The 19811-nt window shown below is 41.7% G+C and overlaps 1 protein-coding gene across 6 annotated transcripts in view; it reads right to left on the reverse strand.

Annotated features, from left to right (window-relative positions):
• FHIP1A (FHF complex subunit HOOK interacting protein 1A) overlaps window positions 1-19811 on the reverse strand; it is a 94263-nt gene that overhangs the window by 10709 nt on the left and 63743 nt on the right. For all 6 annotated transcript variants that reach the window (XM_082759445.1, XM_082759443.1, XM_082759444.1 and 3 more), the window contains 6 exons: window positions 13530-13697; window positions 9635-9714; window positions 7972-8159; window positions 6450-7487; window positions 3182-3360; window positions 2763-2901 (listed from right to left, as the gene is read on the reverse strand). In XM_082759445.1, coding sequence (XP_082615571.1) covers window positions 2763-2901; window positions 3182-3360; window positions 6450-7487; window positions 7972-8159; window positions 9635-9714; window positions 13530-13697 — 1792 coding nt within the window. The remainder of the gene's footprint in view (window positions 1-2762; window positions 2902-3181; window positions 3361-6449; window positions 7488-7971; window positions 8160-9634; window positions 9715-13529; window positions 13698-19811) is intronic.

Raw genomic sequence — 19811 nt, forward strand, 5'->3', positions numbered from 1 at the left:
ATTTCAGCTCTGTGGAAAATTCTGACTGTGGGAGGAAAAACAACTTAAATTATGAATTACAATCAAAAGATGAAGTTTTGAGCTTCCCTTGAAGATTTTCTTTTAGATTCTCTTACAATCTCAAAATGTTTCATAATTAATATCAAGTATTTTAAATAGTTTAGCCAATATAACCAGAATGTTACTGTGCTTTGAAAGCTTTTTTTTCTTAAACTCTTCCCTTCATAAAGCATCAAAATTGACACAGTTCAACAAAAAACGTCTTGATTTAAACTTTTTATATATTTATATTAAAAAAAAAGGAAGGCAGAGTAAGCTGGTCAAGGGATCAGAGATTTGACTTTTTTCTTCAACCAAGACTGTCCGCTTCTTTCTGCAGTCAGAATGCAAACTGAATCACGAAATTGAGAAAATGAGCACTCTGGAGACAGCGTTAGTAATGCACTGGAAAAAGGGCAGCATTTCATATGGGATCTACATCACGAAACTCTACATATCTAACCCTAACCCCAACTACTGTGTGAGCAAACCATCTAGTACTGTGCAAGCAGAAAATAACAAATCGGCCCTTCCTGCTCAAATGCTTTTGGAGGCTGTCACTCTCAAAAGAAGGGAAATGCTTTGGAATATTTCATGTTTACATTTGCTTTCCCCGTTAAATCTGGCTCATGTTTTTCAGATGCAAATTCTGTAGGTGGCCTGTTGTGCTCCGGCCTTTAGAGAAAATCTGGGGGGGTTATTCATCACTTCTGTTTGGGGAAGAAACCCCCAGAGCACAGCTGATGCCTTATTAGCTTGAATGTCACCTGTGAGCACCACACAAGAATCCTGTACGAGTTCCTCATTCTTTTTCATTTTCCATTAGCGTAGCAGCTCCTGCCTTGCCCTTGCACTTTTAATCAATACAATGACCTGCTGCGTGTCGAAGGACTGGTGAGCCAACTTGCCCCAAGAATTACAGTTTGATTGCTTGCATCACCAGCCTTCTTGGGAACCAAATCTGCTGTTATCCAGACATTTATTTACTCTCCATCCATTTGTCAAGAGGTGCCTTCTTTACAGGGGTTGCCACAAGACAGAAGAAAATGTACCAACAGAGTGACTAAGCAGCCTTGTTTTGAGATCTTAAATAATGACCCGCATGAGTCAGCCTGGCATATTCTGAAGCCCACAGAAGAAAACTGACGTAAAATACATGTAGGAAGTACAAATAAATGCCCCAAATTACTCTGGTATTTAACTGAGATACGACTAACCAGCACTGAAAACCCTTAAGTGCAAGGCTTGTGGGTTTTCTCAGACAGATGAATTTCTGTTGGGAATGCATTATATAGAAGTTCCTACTGCTAGCACCTGAAAAAAAGGACATTTAATGTTGCCTCCTAATCTTGTCTCCCAAGTGCCAGCCACAACATCACCTAATTGTACGGCTTCCTAATCCATGGTACCAGAACGCAGAGCCTAAGCCCCCCCCGATATTTGCAACACACAGCTCATTTACAGCACGTGCCTTCTACAGGCTCATTCTTCGAGAGGCAGCCTTGGCAAGATCGTAATTTTGCAAAATAGATGTGCTGCAAACCACACAAACACACACCACGCTGACTAGCAGCTAGGTAAATTATTCTTCAGAGCCTTGAAAAATGAAAACACAATTAAGAAGGCATGTAAGTCCTGCCTTGCACACCTCTGGAAATCCAAGGAAATCCAAGGAAAACAACATCTTTACAGAGGTCTAGGCAAGGCAGGATGATCATTACCGATTCCAAATGATGCATAAGAACATCTGTATATGCAGCCTCTTGAACCCAGGTGAACATCTCTTGAACATCTGGTCACAGCTCTCACTAACTTCTACACATTCTCATCACATGGGAATTATTTTCTTTGGTGGTGGTGGTACGTTTTTTTATTTGTTTTAAGGAAAACCTGCACCCCAACCCTGCCTGCTCAGCAACAAGCTGAGAAGCCACATGATACCAGGGCAGGGCCCCTAACCCAGCTGCTTCTGGAAATTTCTTAATTAGAACATAAGAGTCTTCATTTTGTTAATTTTTATTAGCTTCCCTCACTGCAGCATAAGTACTGTTAACTGTTAAGACAGGTGTAGCACACACTGTCCTTGACTAGCAGCAGATGTTGCAAAGTCCCCTGGAAAGCTGGGGTAATACCTGCTTAACTCCCTGCTGCTCTTGAAGTGTCCTGACTTATATCCCCCCATTTATTTTTATGTTTTATGTTTTCATTCAAGAAAGCACATTTGAAGTTTTCTGGCTCATCTCTATCTCGCTCAGTTGAAGCCCAAGCTATGATATGAAGCCTTATTCAATTGTTACCAAAACCAATTTATTCTGGATTTCTGTCCTCCCTACATTTATCAAAAAAAGACCCAATGACTAGCAGAAGGTCAGGCTAAAAATAAAATGAAATCATGCACATATGCCACCTCACCTCATGCCTTGAAAGCAAGTTTGTTTACGGCCAAACTGACAGCAAGCCAAGCAAGAGCTGATTTTGTTACTCCTTTAAACAGACGTTTTCTGTAGCAACGACATAATAAAAGCTTCTAAAGAGCACGGAATATCCAAACAGATCCCTATACTGTGGCCTACTGAGGATCATCAGTTTCAAGTCAGAACAGTGCATCTGGCTAATGATATTTATAACGCACCACACCTACTTTTAATCGTGCTGTAGCAAATGGGAGAGGTGGCTGGTGAGTCATTGCACCCAGCACTCCTCCGGGTGCGGTTAACATTTACCTTTGGTTAGCAGCTCCTCGGCTGCATCAGACATGTCCACACGAAAAAGCAAGTACTGCTGGGCCTCCAGGAGAAGACCTGGGAAGTCTTTTTCAATGGAAGCAAAATGTTCAATTTTATTTTTCACAGATGCCAGCACCTGCCAAAAGAAGAGCAACAATCACTTTTTACTCCCTTGCTCCCTGTGCAACCACAGCTTGAATGCTCAGCCTTTCTCCATATGCATTAAAGAAGAGTTGCAACAAAAGTTATGGCCATGAAGAGTTTCCAGTTCTTTGCACAAAAGATCACTAAAACATTGAAATGGGATGCAAGGCTCTCAGGTGGGAGAAGAGCAGGTGGAACTGAAAAGACCTGAAGTAAAGTTTAACAAGACACCAAGAACACCGTTCCTATAGGCATGACTGGTGGTCAAATACCTGATAAAGTGAGCGCACGCTAGGCTGAAACACCATGTTGGTGTTGAGCAGGAAGGAGCGAAGAAGAGGCTGTGGATAACTCGCCAGCTGAGTAATAATCCCAATAAGCAGCAAATTGACATGCAAGGAATTCTCCAGCATGTTCTCCAGCTTCGACAACACCACGCTGATAAACGGTCCTGAAAGAAAAGGAGAAGGAACCAATGCCTTTGTTTTCATAGAAGAAAAATCCTAAGATCCAGGAAATAAGCATGGAAAAGGAACTTTGATCATTATAACCAACCAAATCAGACCTCCTACATGCTAATTAAAGACAGCGAGGAGAAAAAAAAAAAAAAAAAAACACAACAACAAACATAACTGAACAGACAAAATAGAGTTAACAGAGATGTTAAAAGCTTTCATGAGTAGGAGCAGTTGAGTAGCTAGCCACTTGCATTAACAGCATATTTAACATACACAACCGTTCTACTTTACATATGCCAATAAGGATTTAGCCTCATGTGTTATGGTCTGTCATTCCATGCCTTTTGAAGTTAATCAGGATGGTACCACTGAACAATCTGTCCTTTACACTGGCATTGTGCCTTATTTCCACAGAAGGACTCGGCAAAGTAAATTACAGCCAGATAGTCTTATCAAAAATCTGTGCTCTTGTAAAGAAAATACAAAAATGCTACTCTAAACATAAAATCAAAACCTGCAATAGCTCACATCACAAGAAAATGCATTTTCAGCACTGCGAACAGTCACACAAAGCAGGGAAGATATTAAGATAGATTTATAAGCAAAATTATTTGTAAAAGTAGTCTTTATCATATAAATGTCAGCAATAAATAATAGCTTTAGCTTGTGCATTCATGCTGGAGGATAACCACTGATATACAGAGGCATTTACCGCCAGGGTACCAAGCCCTGTAGTGCTCAAGCTTAACAAAGCTGTCTGAAGGTGAGCGTGCCTTTCACCAGATCACAGGCGCTGCTGGGTGGCACTGCCGGGGGGTGCTGGAGGGGTGCCCTGATCACAAGCAAAGCGCTGGGAACAGCCCTCGGCCCGCAGCCAGCCCCGCCACACGACTGCGTGTGCAACCCCTCGGGGAAACCAGGGGCACCCCTGGCTGACAGGGTGACAGCACGACAAACGCTGAACAGCCACCCGAGGCCCCAGCACAAGGCGCAGGCCACCGGCACTTCTGGGTAGGCTCCTCCTGTCCCAACATAAGCCACTGCTTGCTGCTCTCCTGTCCGTGGGGACACTTCCACAGAGCTCCTGAGGACCACGGTGCAACGGGAGCTCTCCTCTCTCAGGAGGGGTTGCAGTGGAGGCAGCTGAGGTAGCTCACAGTTCCTCTCCTGTAGGTCAAACTTCAGGTCTGAGCAGGGAAAGCTGAAGTTAGACATCTGTAACAAATGCTGCGTGCCACTCTGAGAGAAGTTACCAACATGAAATTCTCAGTGGTAGAGTGATGTATCTTCAAGAAATCATTAGAATACAAATCAGAGGAACTAAGAATTTGCAAGCCTGGTAAGAAGTGGAGTAAACCAATGAAAATAACAAAAACATATTCCTTTCCTGACTTCATCGCCACATGGCCATGAAGTCAAGCACTGATGGATGGAGAAAACAAAAACTGTGATGCACTAAGTTCCTGAACATCACTTTCTTCCTTGCTCCAGGGCAAACAGGGATGATTGTGGTTTTTAAGTTTTTAACCTTATACTGGACATTTAATTTTTCTTTTTAAGAAAAAAAAAACAAAAAAAAACAAAAAAAACACTTTTAAATTGGACATAGACATCAATGGGGCATTTTCTTCATAGATCTGTGAGCCTGAAGAGAGCATTTTTGCACTGCTGAGAGTTACTGGGGGTGAGAGCCTCTGTCTGGTTAGCTGATCCTGCAGCAGGAAGCCCCATCCATCCTATGGCATCATCCCCAAAATTGAAAGCAACCGAAAATCTTTATCCCAGACATCTACATATGTAATGTAGCTCTCCACATTAAATATATTTGAAGGATGCTGCAATCCCACATTTCTGAGACATTTTTGTGAGCAATTCCTTACCAAGGATCACCGAGACCTTCACTAAAGCAAGGTGAGCAGCCTAAGAGTAAGACATGTTATGGATGCAGAGCAAAGTGTGGTTTTTTGGTTGGGTTGGGTTTTGTTTTCCTGCTTTTAAAAGCAAGAAATGGAGGAAGGGACTGGATGAAAAATGTGAGACAGGGACAACATTTTTGAGCTACATTTGACAGCAGATAATGGGTAATGGAGAGGTTTGAATGTGATTAGCCTCTAATACAAGGAAATTGCCACCACAGAGAAAATAGCAAATGGACGGGATAAACAGGCAGAGTTTTTCAATTAGGAGACAGTGCCAGGCATGCTGGCCACAGCTGACCAGAAAGGGCTGCATTTCAATGGATACAAATGAATGTTTTCCCCCCTCCTTCCAAATGGACGAGACGTCAGATTACAGAAGTCTCATTTGGGATGAGAAAAACCCAGGCACACTACTATTTTTTTTTTAATTATTTGCATTACTGTGGTATCTAGGAGACCTAATTAAAGATCGGGAGCCTGCAGTGCAAGGAGCTGCACAAGCACAGATCAAAAGCACGCTGCAGCCTCCAGGAGCGCTGTCATTCCGGAGTGCTTTGGCCAGTCTCTGGAGAACAAGCTGAAATTGTTGTCTGGCACATGACAGCGCAGCGTGCCAGCAGCCAGGGCTGCCCTGGCGCTTGAGGAGCGGGCTGCCAGGGCGCTGCACGCAGACAGGCACGGGCAGACGTGGCACCCGTGCTGCCACCTCGTGCTAAAATGTGAAATAGCTGAGGGGGGATAGCGGCATGCCGCATCCACAGCGTCAGAGATGAAAGGCATCAGGAAAACGCATCGTTCAGCCGGGCTCTGTCTGCTAGCACAGTTACTCCGGCCCCCTTTCAACCACCAGGCTTCCCCTAGAACGACGGTGCTCTGACACAAGCAACATAATCGCAGGGTTTTAAACAATTAGAACTAAAAGCCCCAAAAGAACTGAGCAGCCACGATTTCGTGTCACTGCACTGCTCTGCCCTACTTCCCTGTCGCATCCCCTTCGCTCTCCTTGGGCCAGTCCCAGCTATTTGGGCACAGCCTCCTTAGTGCCAAGGCTGTTCCTTGCGCTGTGCTCGCGCCATGCACTGCGCAGTGCCATCTCGTTTGGCCACCTTTGACCACCATCCCTTCTCACATTTGTTGTGTGTGTAACTAACAGGACATGCCACCTGTAAATGGAGCACTCTGGCTCCTCGTAGCACGCTTGGGAGAGGGATCCTCCTTAGGGCCAAATGGAGATGACACACTCTCTGCAGACGGGGTGTCTGCTGAGAAATTCTCAAAGTCCTCCTCCTCTTCTGCAGGAGACACAGGGTCAGGAGCGTCCAACTTTTCCTCCTCCAAGCTTGCATTATTTGGATCCAGTTCCTTAATAATTTTGTCATACTGTGCAATGAAATCCTCACCATCTGTGCTCAGCAGTCTTACACTTAAGTTGTGATCTGCCTCCTGAGGAGAAAGCTTCAACTCCAAATCTGGCTGTGGATCCGTCTCAGCCATTTTCTGGTTTGTATGTTCTTTCATTACACCTTGAGTCAAGCTTGAATTTGTCTTACTGTGCTCATCCAAGTCCGTTTCCAGCTGGCTGTTTGCAAGAGGCCCATTGACAACAGTCTGGCTTTCAACCTGACGTTCTTTGGCTACATTTGAAGTTTTCTCCTTGGAGTTATCTTCCTGAGTATCCTTCTGGGCACATAATCTGTAAACCATAACATCATCCTGAAAGTCTGATTCTTCTATATAAGATCCTTTGATGAGCATGATCGCATTTTTTTTCATCTCCTGAATGTGTTTTGGTGGCTCTATAGGTGGCTGCATCTCTGTGCTCCCCAGATCATCATACGGTTGGGGCGAGCTCACATCAGAACCAGGAGAAATCCCTGTGTCATAGCTATCATCCCATTCTAGCTCCAGCTGCATCTTCTCACCAAAAGGAGCTGTGTGAGAGGAGCTACACATGCTGGGTGTCCTTTGCTGGAGCCGAAACATGGGGTGTTCCACATCTGTATTGTTCTCCTCAGCAAGCGTTTGGATAAAGGTGTCTGGATCGGGGTTTACTCCATCATATAAGGCAGACCAAACCTTACAGTCTTTCAGACACTGGAGGATGGCTTCCTGAGCTTCCCCCAGGTACTGCAGGTAGCTGATATCCACAGTTCTTCCACATTCCACAATGCAGGTGGATTCACAAGGGCCTCTACCAGAATCTGAAAATAAAGAAGATGACTCATAACATGCAATAAGAAAACAACACAAAAGTTCTCTAGCAAGACAGTCACTAAGACGTGGCAGGTGGAGTTTTAGCCCCAACCACCCAATAAGGCAGGAAGATCAAAGAATTAAGAGATTTGTTCATAAATGCACAACTTGTTCCTACTAGCAAGCCAGCACTGTAATGCAGTATTTCTGAGAGACCAGCCCACATCCTATCTGTAAAGCAGCTGTAAGCACTCGTGAAGCCGCAAGAATTGCCATCATGTATCTGTACATTATTTTCACAAATGTGTATTTTAACAGCTAGCCAAGTTGAATAAGACTTCCATAGACCTGGACACACGGAAGGGATTAAATCAGCTTTCCAGTGCAGCCTAATTGCCCAGTTTATTGTTACCCACCACTTTTCTTCCACCTCCTCCCATGAGCCAAATTCATTGCAGTTCATGATCTGGTCATCCCCCAAGCAACAATTACCTTTAGTTTGTGCTGCTTTTGTCCAGAGAATATAATCTTTTCCCTGGCTTTCCAGAGTCAAGGTGATCCCGGTGGAGCAGCAGACTGGTGTCAGGGCGAGCAGTTTTGCAGCAGACACAGAGTAACAGTCTCTCTCTTTCACAGCCCACCGCTGGCTCAACATCATGTGGTTACACGGGATCAGATACCTGAAAGAGCAGTGCCTAGCATTACATCCTTCCACGTTAGAGAAAGCTAACGCATACAAAATTCCCTTTCCACCTTCCTTCCCACTCCAAATTAAAAGAAATAACAATAATCTTGACAGTGATCCATATCCTAAACCTCTCAAGAGCATGAAGCCCTGACTCTTTACATTGTGAGGCTACAGTTCAAGGAGTAACTGTCAAGAAGAGTAGAGATAGGAAATCAGTTGCATCAGAATGGGGAAGACGAGCGCTCCTTCATAGGTCAGAGCAAGCCTGCTGTAAGAAGCGATGGGGGAAGCGTAGGATGGGCAGAAGTCAAAGGCTAGCTGTGTGGTTTGCTCCCATTATGAAAGAGTTCTGTCTCAGAAGCCTTAATTTATTTGTTTTTCTAGGAAAACCACAGAGAGCTGGTTTACATGTACCAGGCAAGCAGCCAGCAAAAAGGAAGGAAGGGTCATCAAGGTGTTTTACAGCACTAGATCAAGAGCTCTTGGGCAGAGGAGGGAATAAGCTATGGGGAGAACAAGGAACAGAGAAAGAACACTCTCATGTTTAACTTCTTTAGAGCAATGAATGTTTAACTTTTTAAGAGCACTTTATTAAGACCCTTAGTGTTAACTGGGCTGATGTTTTGCCATTTAAAATGCAAACAAATTTTAAAGGATTCCCTAAATAAACAAAAAGAAGATTAAACAACAGCACTCGACTGTACTGCAGTTAGTAGGGGAGTCCCAATCTAACTTGAGTTCACGGAGTTCCTAACACCATTCCCAAGCACAACAGTCAGAGAGCTGCAAGGAATTTCACCTTAACACCTATCAGTGGAGGGCCAGGCAGGTGCCTGAAACAGTCCCACCTTCCAGTCACACCTTCCACAACGTTAAAACCTTGATTTAGTTGCACCAGGATTTCCACATAAGTGATTAAGTCTAATCTAATCCACATACTCAATTACAACTGTAGTGTTCTGAGGCAACCCATAGAACAAACAGTTAGCAGTAATATATAATCAGTGTGTCTAGCACATTACATAACAATTTATGTACAACAGTTCAGGAACCTGAAATATTCTTGGGGACTGAGCAGAGGTGAAAAAACAGAGATGGAAGCTGCAAGCAAATATACAGGTCCTCTGTATACATAATACACTAGAGAAAACATGTAGGAGAGAAGAATTATACATTTTAAAGCAGGGAATAAGCAGTTTGAAGGTGATAAATATATTCTTAGCTTCTCTTCTCTCTCTTTTATAGAAATAAATCACATGAAAAATCTCTTGTTCCTGAAGATCGCAGGACATAAATCACGCTTCTACAGGTCTAGCATACTTTTGTCAGAACCGTAAATATTCTTATCTCTGTAGTAGCTTGCATTTCTGCTGTCTTGGAGAACCCCCATCTAACTCTGCATCCATAGGCTGAGATTACACGTCCCAGAATTAGAATGAAAAGTGGAAAGAAGAATTTGGGCTTTACCTTAAAACTAGCTGCAACATCACGTCTTCACAATGCAAGCCAATGAGTGTTCTGAACAGTGCCAAGGAGACCACACAGAGCTGGAAAATGATAAATGCTTCAGTTTTTGATCTGGAAATTGTACCTTTCCATTCTGCATAACAGAGTGACTCTGCCAGAACATAATGCTTTAAGTTACTGTTACTATGCTATTGCACTTTGTCAGCACCCCTATGGGATTTTATTAAGTTGTCTTGAGCTATACATACACCATGTTACATTTTGGCAAAACATGATCCAGAATTTTCCTTCAAAAAAGCTATAAAAAAATAAATATTCTTTGAAAGGTATTAGCATTAAATTATATGGAAACTCAAAGCAACTATTTACCAGTCTTTTTTTTTTTCCTAATTTATTAGCTTAATCCAGCATAAAGTGAATCCTGTAACTTGCAAGATAAAGTGCTAGGGTTTACCTCTGACAAAGAATTTAAATCAACAAAGAGTCTTTTCCCAAAAAATCTATAAACCATCTCAAGTTTTGGTTGTTTTACATATTAGGAAAGATTAGCGTTCTGCACATTACAAAACTAAACGCTTCTATACCCTCCTGCCTTGAGAAATACAGCTCACTGACATAGGACTGCACAAGCCATTTTTTACTGGAATCCACTCCATGTGAGTTGCTCCCAATCCTGCCATTACAGCTCATTTGAAGGGCGGGGAACCATGGCAAGGCATGAAGATCCTTTCTGTGAGACTATGTAAAAGGAAAAGGAAAATAGGACTCCTCATTGGAATTGCGTGCTTGCCTTATTGGCAAAGGTCTGATCAAACACACCCATAATCAAGTATTTCAGCAGTCACGTGCAGCAGAGGCAAAAATCATACCCTTTTTGTGATCGGCACCCCATTTTCACACTAGCTTTAGGACAGACTAGAAACTTGAGACTTTTACGGGATTTTTGGTCACAAATAATGTCTAAATAAGACACATACCACTTTCAAAACTATCATGCAGTGTATTTTTACCTAACAGATGCTTGCTTGACTGCACAGACGCATCCAACATGGTAGAAGCATGAGCTCTTATCTTTCATTTGTTTTTGTGAACAACAGCACCATCATTTCCCTGCCTCTTTACACGTATTCCCTTGGGCATGTGCTCCTGTGCTGCTCTGTCTTGGAAACAGCATCTCACAGCTGGCTTAGATCCCAGGACCAGGTTGACTCTTGTGAGAATTATTTAGCATAAGTTGACTCCTTCCTAGAGTTTCACTTTGGTTTTAATCTTGCTTCTCATTACATTAATCACATAATTAATACATGAAATAAATCTCACTTCTCAGTAGCTTAAAAAAAAAAAAAAAAGAAACAAATTAGGACAAAATAAAGAAAAAGCTATAGATGTTTTCTGCCTGTTTTCAGTCACTGAATGTCCTTTGTAGTTCATTCAGGACTAAATCCAGCGTCCTTCCTGGGCAAGGCTTCTCTTCCCAACTGTGGAATTTACTCCTCTTCTCTGCACTCTCCCTACTCCCACTGATAAAAGGCTCTGAGCTAGCTCTGCAGAAGCACATTGCTATGTTCCTCTCCAGCCCAGGCTTTCTTGAGAATGTCAACTCGAAAGACTCGTCGTTTCACCATTTCCCTTCTCTTTTTCAGACCAGCGACTCAGCAGCCCTACAGAATGACCAGCTGTCCATGCTGACCAAGAGCAGAGGAATGCACACATTTCTTGTAAAATATACATACACATACATACATTTCCCCTGACTTGGTAGCTATCTCTGTGGAGCTATTAAGTAGTAAAGCTTTAATGAACCTCACTTGGTAGCCTCTAAAAAGCAAACTTTTCTTTGATTGCCTTCCCTAGTTTGGTCACTCAGTTAACACCCAGAAAAGAACAAGAGAAAGCAAGTTAAGCCCTGCACTCAAAAAACAAGCTGGGATGTGGACAAGCATGAAGGTAATAAAGCATGGCTGACAGCTAGCCAGGCACAGGGAGAAAATAACCCGGGAACAGTCATGAGCTGGCCTGCTGTGAGGCAAAGCAGAGCTCAAATTCATTGCCCTTCCACCACTTGTACCAGGAGCCGACAGGAGGGTGCTTGTTAGCCCAAGACCTCATGCCTACAGAAATAGAAAAAGTGAAAGAGCAAGGAAGGAAGAAACAACCAGAAATGCAGTTGCTAATGTGGAGGCAGAGACGAAGAGCTGCAAAACAAGCTTCTGGAAGAAGTCAGATCCTGACGTGAAAGGAGTGTTTTAGGGAGGGGTTGTAGGGGTAAAATGGGAATTCTCATTTCCTCTGAGAGACTAACGGAGAGCCAAGCCTAACTGTTCTTCATACCCTCAAAGTGCAAAACCTGCCAATTCCTTAAATTTTCCTGTATTTATGGCATTGCAGTTTATAGGGAAACGTTTGCAATATGGTTGCAAGGACAAATGAGAAATCAGGAATCTTCTGCAGGAGAAGAGCTAGTCTATTTTTGCGTTTCATAAAAAGAAAAGATTGAATGTACTACCAGGAGATAAAGAGGATAGTATTTACAAGCGTATTTGGCCACCTGTCTGTACATAAGTTTAATCCCGTGATTTATTAATAAGTATTTTCAGCGATAGTAACATATGCAGCTTTTGTGCTATGGAAACCACACAGAAGGCTGCAGCTCTGGCTTTTGTACTTGGCCAAGCTATACTGCAGAAAACTCATTTAGTATCACAGAACCATTTTGGCTGGGATCCTGAGTTACTCAGGGCTGGAGAAGTCTTTACAATTCCAATCTCGTTCGCCTATGGAACAGTAATTAATGATTAGCAGAGACAACAGCATTTGCATTTTTGTCGACAGAAGCTGTTTCAGTTCTCAGAGTTAATCCATCTTAAAAATGCAGTAACAACAGCATATATCCATATTTGTGTTCACTCACATTTCCAAACAAATTCCAGACTAAGACACTGTCCCTAATTCACAGATTTAATGCATGTGCTGGTGTTCTGCTTTCTCTTGCCCTAAAACTTTATACGGTATTTCACCCATGAAGTTGTGCACCACACAAGATTCAGCCAAGGTTGCCAGCCAAGCAAGGCTCAGAATTTTAGTCCAGTGCAACAAGTATTCCTTTTCTCTGCCAGAAGATGAAACTGTTAGCACAGGTAACTTGCCTATCTCTGTAAGCTAGCTCTCCAGTCACTGTGGCACATTGTGCCTATACTGCGAAGGGGCTCACTGCAAATTTGAGATAAACCTTACTACACGGAGGAGTGAAGAAAGAAAAGGAAGTGGCAAATCTGATCACTTGAGCAAGAAAGTGTCTTTTTTTTAATCGAACAAGAAAGCTGGCAATATCTCTGTTAAGCAAACATGCTACGACAATACACCCTTGGTTCGTGAGAAATACATTGGCAATGCTGCAATCACAACTTGAGCAATTTGGAGACATCCTTACAGGGCTCCCACAGTCTCCTACAGAGATCATTTGCAAATACTTATGGCTAGGCAGAACTCCAAAGATCAAAAATGCACCCCACCTTGATTATGTTTATAAGTCCTGGGGATGAGGTATCTATGGCAGCACTAATTCAGCCATATCCAGAATGAAAATACTTCCAAATTGCCCTGTAGAGTTCTAACAGAATTCAAACTTCCAAAAGCCCTCATCTCCCTCTATCCCATTTTGTGTATGGGTCAGACCACCTCACACATTTATCAACTTCTCAGTGCAGCAGTGCAGCCATAGCCAGCTGCCAGCATAAAAAAAAAAAAAATAGAGATTTTTTTTAAAAAGCACACATTTGGGTGGGGGAGAAAATTCCTAGTTAGACAAATGCTCACTGCAAACACGGGCTCTCCCATTTAATTAGTGAACCTGCATCCACACTGAGCACCTGACCGTGCCTCCTGCTGGCCTTACCCGGAATGGCGTGTTGATTCGGCTAGTGAGCGTGTCTAGGATGTGCACATTCTCATGTCGATGCAGCAAAATAAAACGGAGGAAAATCTTGAGGAGGGCTGGCTCTGAAACACTACGCAAGAAGAGATCCAGGTACGCAGTGGTAGCCATCACTTCTTCCACGGTCACCTACAGGGAAATAAAAGGCAAATGCAAACAAACTGTGCACACAACATCCATCCCCACCCTGCAACTGTACGATACCCAGCACCCACCCTAAGCTCTCCATACATTGCCACCAAAATACTGAGACCCTTGCTTTTAAACCTGTGAAGTAACGTGCTTCTGACTTTCTCATAACCATTCTGAACCCATTTCTTATGTCTTGCTTCCCCAGAGGTAAAAACTCCCCCAACCTGCCAACACCCCAGATCTCATACATGCTGAAATACTATGAGCTAAATCCTGCTAGAAGTTCCCCACCACGTTTCTGCTATGTCAGGGGTTTTGAATCACACTTCTGCCGTTCCTCAGAAGCATTCTCAGATGTTGTGAATGCCTGGATCTACCGCGTTATTAAAAATAAATGACAACAGAGCAGAATCAAAGCACAGTACAAACTCGTAGGTCCGGCGCTTTAAAAAATAAATTAAAAAAACAGAACATGCCTATCCACAATTTTGCCACTATTTTCCATCTCACTCAATTTTTAAAAGCTGTGTGTATACAGCCATACACACACAAACCAAAGACTGAAGTGTTTGCTATTGCCTATTTGTATGTTGAAACACAATTGTCCCGTATCCACGCGCTGCTTGCATACCATTTGGACAGCCCGTACTGCTCTGCTTAACGCAAGCCTTTTGGAGCTTATCTATTGACAGGATGCACTGGCAAGGCGCAGCGAATTCCAAAGGCCACCTCTGCACCACACATTGCTGTTGCAAAGTCAGCTTTTTAAAAATAGTTGCCCAGGAACCCAATAAGCTTAAGCGTACAAAGATAAACCCTCATACACAAAAATCTCTCTGTATGAAAGGAAGTATTAAACATCTTTTGTTTACCAAACTTAGCTGGATAAATGAAAAGACTGATTTTATTTAAAAAAAAAAAGAATCAAAGCTGTCACTTCAGAACTAAGAGGATTTAGAAGCGACTCAGAAGGGCAGCACTTACGTAACACGCCGTAAATATTAAAATCCCTGTTCCATTCTGCCGCGTGTTAGCTACATGCACAGTAATGTCATCCAGCAAACGCTCCCTTTAAAGCATTTAAGATCACAAGCTGCTTCTGGCCAGTTACACAGAACATAGGAATGCTGTATACAGCCTGCAGACCTTATGGAGAGGGGGCACTGACGAGGAGAATGCAGAGTAGCTCTGAAGTTGAGGTCACTGCTTCCCTCTCTTTCTGAGGCTTTATTCTGATACTCGGCTCCAACATCCTTAACATCAAGCAGCAGCCTACTAGCTCATTTTGGTATTAGAAACAAAACACCAGGGAAGCTGCAACAGTCAAATTTTTCACCAGAAATTCAGGTCATTTTATTCAGTTTATTTTGGTCAAAATCAAGCACTAAAACATACTAGTGAAAGGAAAGGAATACAGCACATTTTCACTGGCTCTATGAACTTCGTAAAGCTACGTAAACAACAGCCAGACAGGTTTGCTAGATCTGTAGTTGTACGACCAGTGCTGCCCAGTACAGAAATGAGAAAAAAGATCTTCCCTGAACCAACACTGATTAACATACACTCCAACTCCAAATCCAGTTTATGAATTCATTCCTCTTCCTTCTCCTGCAAATGTCAAGTGAAAAAAGAAAAAAAAAGTTGCGAGATCAAGCACCCCAAAGTTATAAATCACCAGGATTAACACTGTGGCTACAGCTCTGGTTCAAATTCTGCATTACTGTAAATATTATGATAAAATGCCTTTTTATGTGCATATGCACGTAGGCACGCATTTCCACTGCGCTACCGCCACATCCCAACCACCATAAGATTTGCTCAGGAAATGAGCAAGGGGCTGTGCAACAAAGGAAATTGTTTCTGGTTGGAGCTGAGATTCGTTTTTTGCAATAGCCAAAAGGTGTTGGAAGTTGTGGGGTAAAAAAAATATAAAAGTAAATAAATAAATAAATAAAAGGCTTTCTGATTACAGCCGCTGACTGTTGCCCTGAGAACTGGCATTTTCTGTTTTGTGTTTTACAGCAACAAACACTAAAAAGCAAACCCCAAGAAATCCATCATGTGACATCATAATGATAGCATACAGTTCATCAAAGGGTTTAAAACCTCTGCCAAGAAAAGGCCAGACAGAAGTAATATATTGTTATGTCTCTGTCACTCCTCCTTCATCCTTTACGAGGAAAATGAAGCACGCACTTGGCCTGCGGGTTTCACAGATGTTTGCTGACAGCAGAGGAATGGGCCTATGTAGATATATAAAGTACTGAAACTGTAAATGAAAGCAAGCAAAGGCTGCAGATTCACAAGGGCAGTGACCTTTTTCTGAAATCAATGCTCTTTGGGCAACTCGTGCTACATTTGTATCAGCAAGAGAAAGCCATGCGCTTTTCAGAGTGTGCATCATGAATGAAACAAAGGGCAGAAGAAAGCCAGCGAGAGACTACTTTAGGAAAGAAATGTTCAATTCTGAGAGCATGTTCAGCGTTCTTGCAGCTTGGGGACTAAACAAAAAAGAAATCCTCTTTACTGTAGCCAACACCTCAGTGACACCACTAAACAGAGCTAGAAGCACCAAATAGCGATTAAAGCAGCCCAAATAGGTCACGGAAGAGTTACTTATAACTTTGTTAAACCTCAATTGTTTGAATTGAGGTTTTTCGTGCAGTGTGCCACATCATGTTTAATTCTTAATTCTTCTTGGGAAGGATGGTGTTGAATCTGCTTAACCATTTGCTGAGAAAGAGGGAAGGAGAATCTTTTTGCATTTTCCAGTGAAAATGCACCACCTTCACCACAACACTCCTTCACGCTTGTGCAATAAACGAGGCTAGGGTCTATTTCACAACTCCCCATAAAGCGCTCAAGGCAGGCAAGCTAAGGGTACGCAAGCGAAATTACTGCTACTTGTGCTGGGACTTCTCTCAGCGTACCTTTGTGCGCAACTTGTCCATAAAACCAGCACAGAGATGGCCCTTCTGCTTCCTTACAATAGCAAATCAAAATATATTGCTCTGTGGCATTTGAAACAAAAGCCATGTATACAGCTTAGGATCAATTAAGCTGGCAAGCAGATGTGTGCTTTTACAGTCATATCATATTTTCCCCATCTTGCATTCTGGGTGTACTTCTTGATTTTACTCTTCCTGACAATAAACATAATTTCTGAAGATTTGAGACAGCACAAGAAGTAAGTCAAAAAGGCTCATTTTAGCTCTTCGAGGCTAATTTCCTTTTACTCACTGGGATACACTAACCTGCCCTGAATGAGCCTCTAGAGAACTCACTCACTTTTGCAATTAACTAAGGAAGGACTTTGGAGAAACCAGTCACGCTAGGCAAAAATCAGCCTTGGCAAAGACCTTTTAACTCAGTAAAACTGTTCCACGTTGTACATAACACATTCAGTGCTGAAAGCAAGGCTGGTTCAATTTGTGCAGTTATTACTGAAGATCTCTGTTTTCTAAGACACGCAAACCATAATATTAAGCTTCATTCAGACTACCTGCTGTTGTTTCTCCTGAAACTAATGTCTTGTGAGACAGATTTGGGTAAAGTAGGAAAATCCTTTCTAAAAAAAATAATAAATCCAAATCAGTATTTAGGTAAGCAACAAAAGAACAAATGTTCCTGGAGAACAAAACATTACTACACACATCAAGAATGTTCACTACAATCAAAACCTGAGGCAGCTTACAAAAAACTGTATTTCACTGTAAACATTGATTTCAGTATAATTCATCCTAGCTAGCCCTCAAAGTGAATTTATGTGAACAGCTTTGAAAGGATGATAAGAAACGAGCCAAAACTTTCACATATCCACGAGTGTGACATTTAATCTGAATATTCCTCACCTCTGATAATTCAAGGATCAAGAAAAATACCATACTAAAGGGAGATGAATGAAGAGGTGGTAGTTTGCTGGAAGTCCTTTGCTAAGTAAGAAAATTTGGAGGTGTATTTTTGATAAAGATATTTCAGCAGTATTAAAATCCATCACTGCTACAATAGCAAAAAACGAAAACCTACCAGCAGCATACTTTACATCAGATCCTTTCTACCAAAATTGCTTGGGAATGGTAAAGACTGGGGATATCTCTGCTCTTGAGATAAAATTGTAGGATGGAAAATGAAAAATGAGAAAAATATGTATCCATTACATTACTCAGACAAGGATTCTGCCATTTCTATTTCCATTATCCATCGTTGTAATGACAAAAACTTACTGGAATTTTGAAAAATACACATATAAAGTATGTATCTAAAAGATGCCATCTGGAAGCCTCATCCACATGCTTTTCCTTACAACACCCAGTTGTTACAGATATTTTTGAAGATTACAGATACTTTTACAAGAGGGACTACCCGAGAGCCTTCATAGCCAGAGAGATACTTGATCAGAGATTATTGAAAACAGAAAGCTACTTTTAGCATTTTAATACCCTTCTCTTATTATGTAATAATTTTTAGTAAATCTTTTCTTGCCTCTTCTGATGACTGATTAGATGGTGAGGCAGAACGCTGTAAAGAGATCCAGCTTTTACAAGTCACCGTGCCAAGTAATAGCAGAGAGCCAGAAATTACTGTCATTGCGAGTTCAGTTTAATATATTACACTGACTGTGTTAGACCAATTGCACTGATTCTTTATTACTGGCTATTCTCCCTTGGGATCTGCACTATATACTTTCTAATTTACAGCTTTGTGCCTTCTTACGAGAGTATGGCTTTCATGATTCCCCCTCTCCTTCCTACAAGGATTTCACACTGCCTATGAAGTGACCATGAACGTCCTCATTAGATCTTATCTTCTAGATCCATGAGCAGTTTAAACCTGAATAAATCCACCCCCCTGATTAAAAAGTAGAAAATAAAATTCAACCATTCCCACCCTCTTCTCCTTTCTATTCATTTTCAACTTCTTGCCCCCTGCTTATACTGGCAGAAGTGTTCATGCTTCACTTCATTGCACAGTGAATTGGCTCAGGGAATTGATTCAGGATAAAACTACCTCGGAAATAAAGGCAAGCTTTATCTTCAATCAATCAGTTTCCCATCTGAACAAGTGGGATCAGTGACAGAGAAAGTTTGCATTTAGGGAGGAACCAGAAAACAAGAGCTGCTTCAACTTCCTTCTGCTTAAGTTAATAAACAGGCTCAGTTTGTACCTCGTTAAAGTTCAAATCAATTGCCTGATGTAAAAAGTGAACAGCACCTTTAACATATGTCCACTTTGTAGCAGGTAAAATTAAGTTTTGTAGCTCCTGATGGGCTTCTCCAAAGCATAAGACTATTCCAAGTTTTCCAGTAAGGCTGTATTTACACCTTTTTACAGCAGCTGTCCAAACACTTCTCAGTAAGGTGAGAGACGGGATTATTTCTAACTGGAAACTGACGTTCTTTTAGGATATTTATAAAGATGCTACTTCCAATCAGTATAGTGTAATTTACAGGTCATTTCCCCCTAGCTGAGCAGTGTAATCACCGAGCAAGTATTATTGAATTATCACAGTAGCATACCACTTCAGAGGTTTTCATTTAGATGGGTTAGTGAGCAATGTAACTGAGGTCCACTTGACAGGACCGTGCCAGTGCTCCCAGAAACCTGTTCTGTTTGCTTGGCCAACAGCAATGTTTTTCACTAAAAAGCTGGTAAAATTTTCCTTCATTCAGACTAAAACTAGCTTTCCAAGTAGAGAAATAATATCCTAGCAATTAAATGCATATAGTGTAGCAGTAAATACGAAGAAATGAAAAATTTGCTGTAATGATATAATTTGACAAATTTTTAGCACTATCTTCAACAAATTGAAATTACACAAATTACATAAACATTCAAAATGATCAGGATTGCTACCTGCATCACCCAAATGCTCTGAATGCCAAAGTAAATCATAGAAGCTTCCAAGAAAGAGGTGTATATAAACAATATTATTTGCATCAAAGGTAATGTAATATTGCATATATAATCACCGTCTGACTCCTTGTTATCTAGCACATGGTTTTGATGGCAAAAATCTACACTAATTGAAGATCTCATGAAAAGGATTATCCACTGATGAGCTTCCTACAATGGCACGACAAGTATCTAAAAGAATAAGGTAAATAAGCACTT

This window comes from Aythya marila (genome assembly GCF_965140915.1).
Source record: "Aythya marila genome assembly, chromosome: 4".
NCBI lineage: Eukaryota > Metazoa > Chordata > Aves > Anseriformes > Anatidae > Aythya > Aythya marila.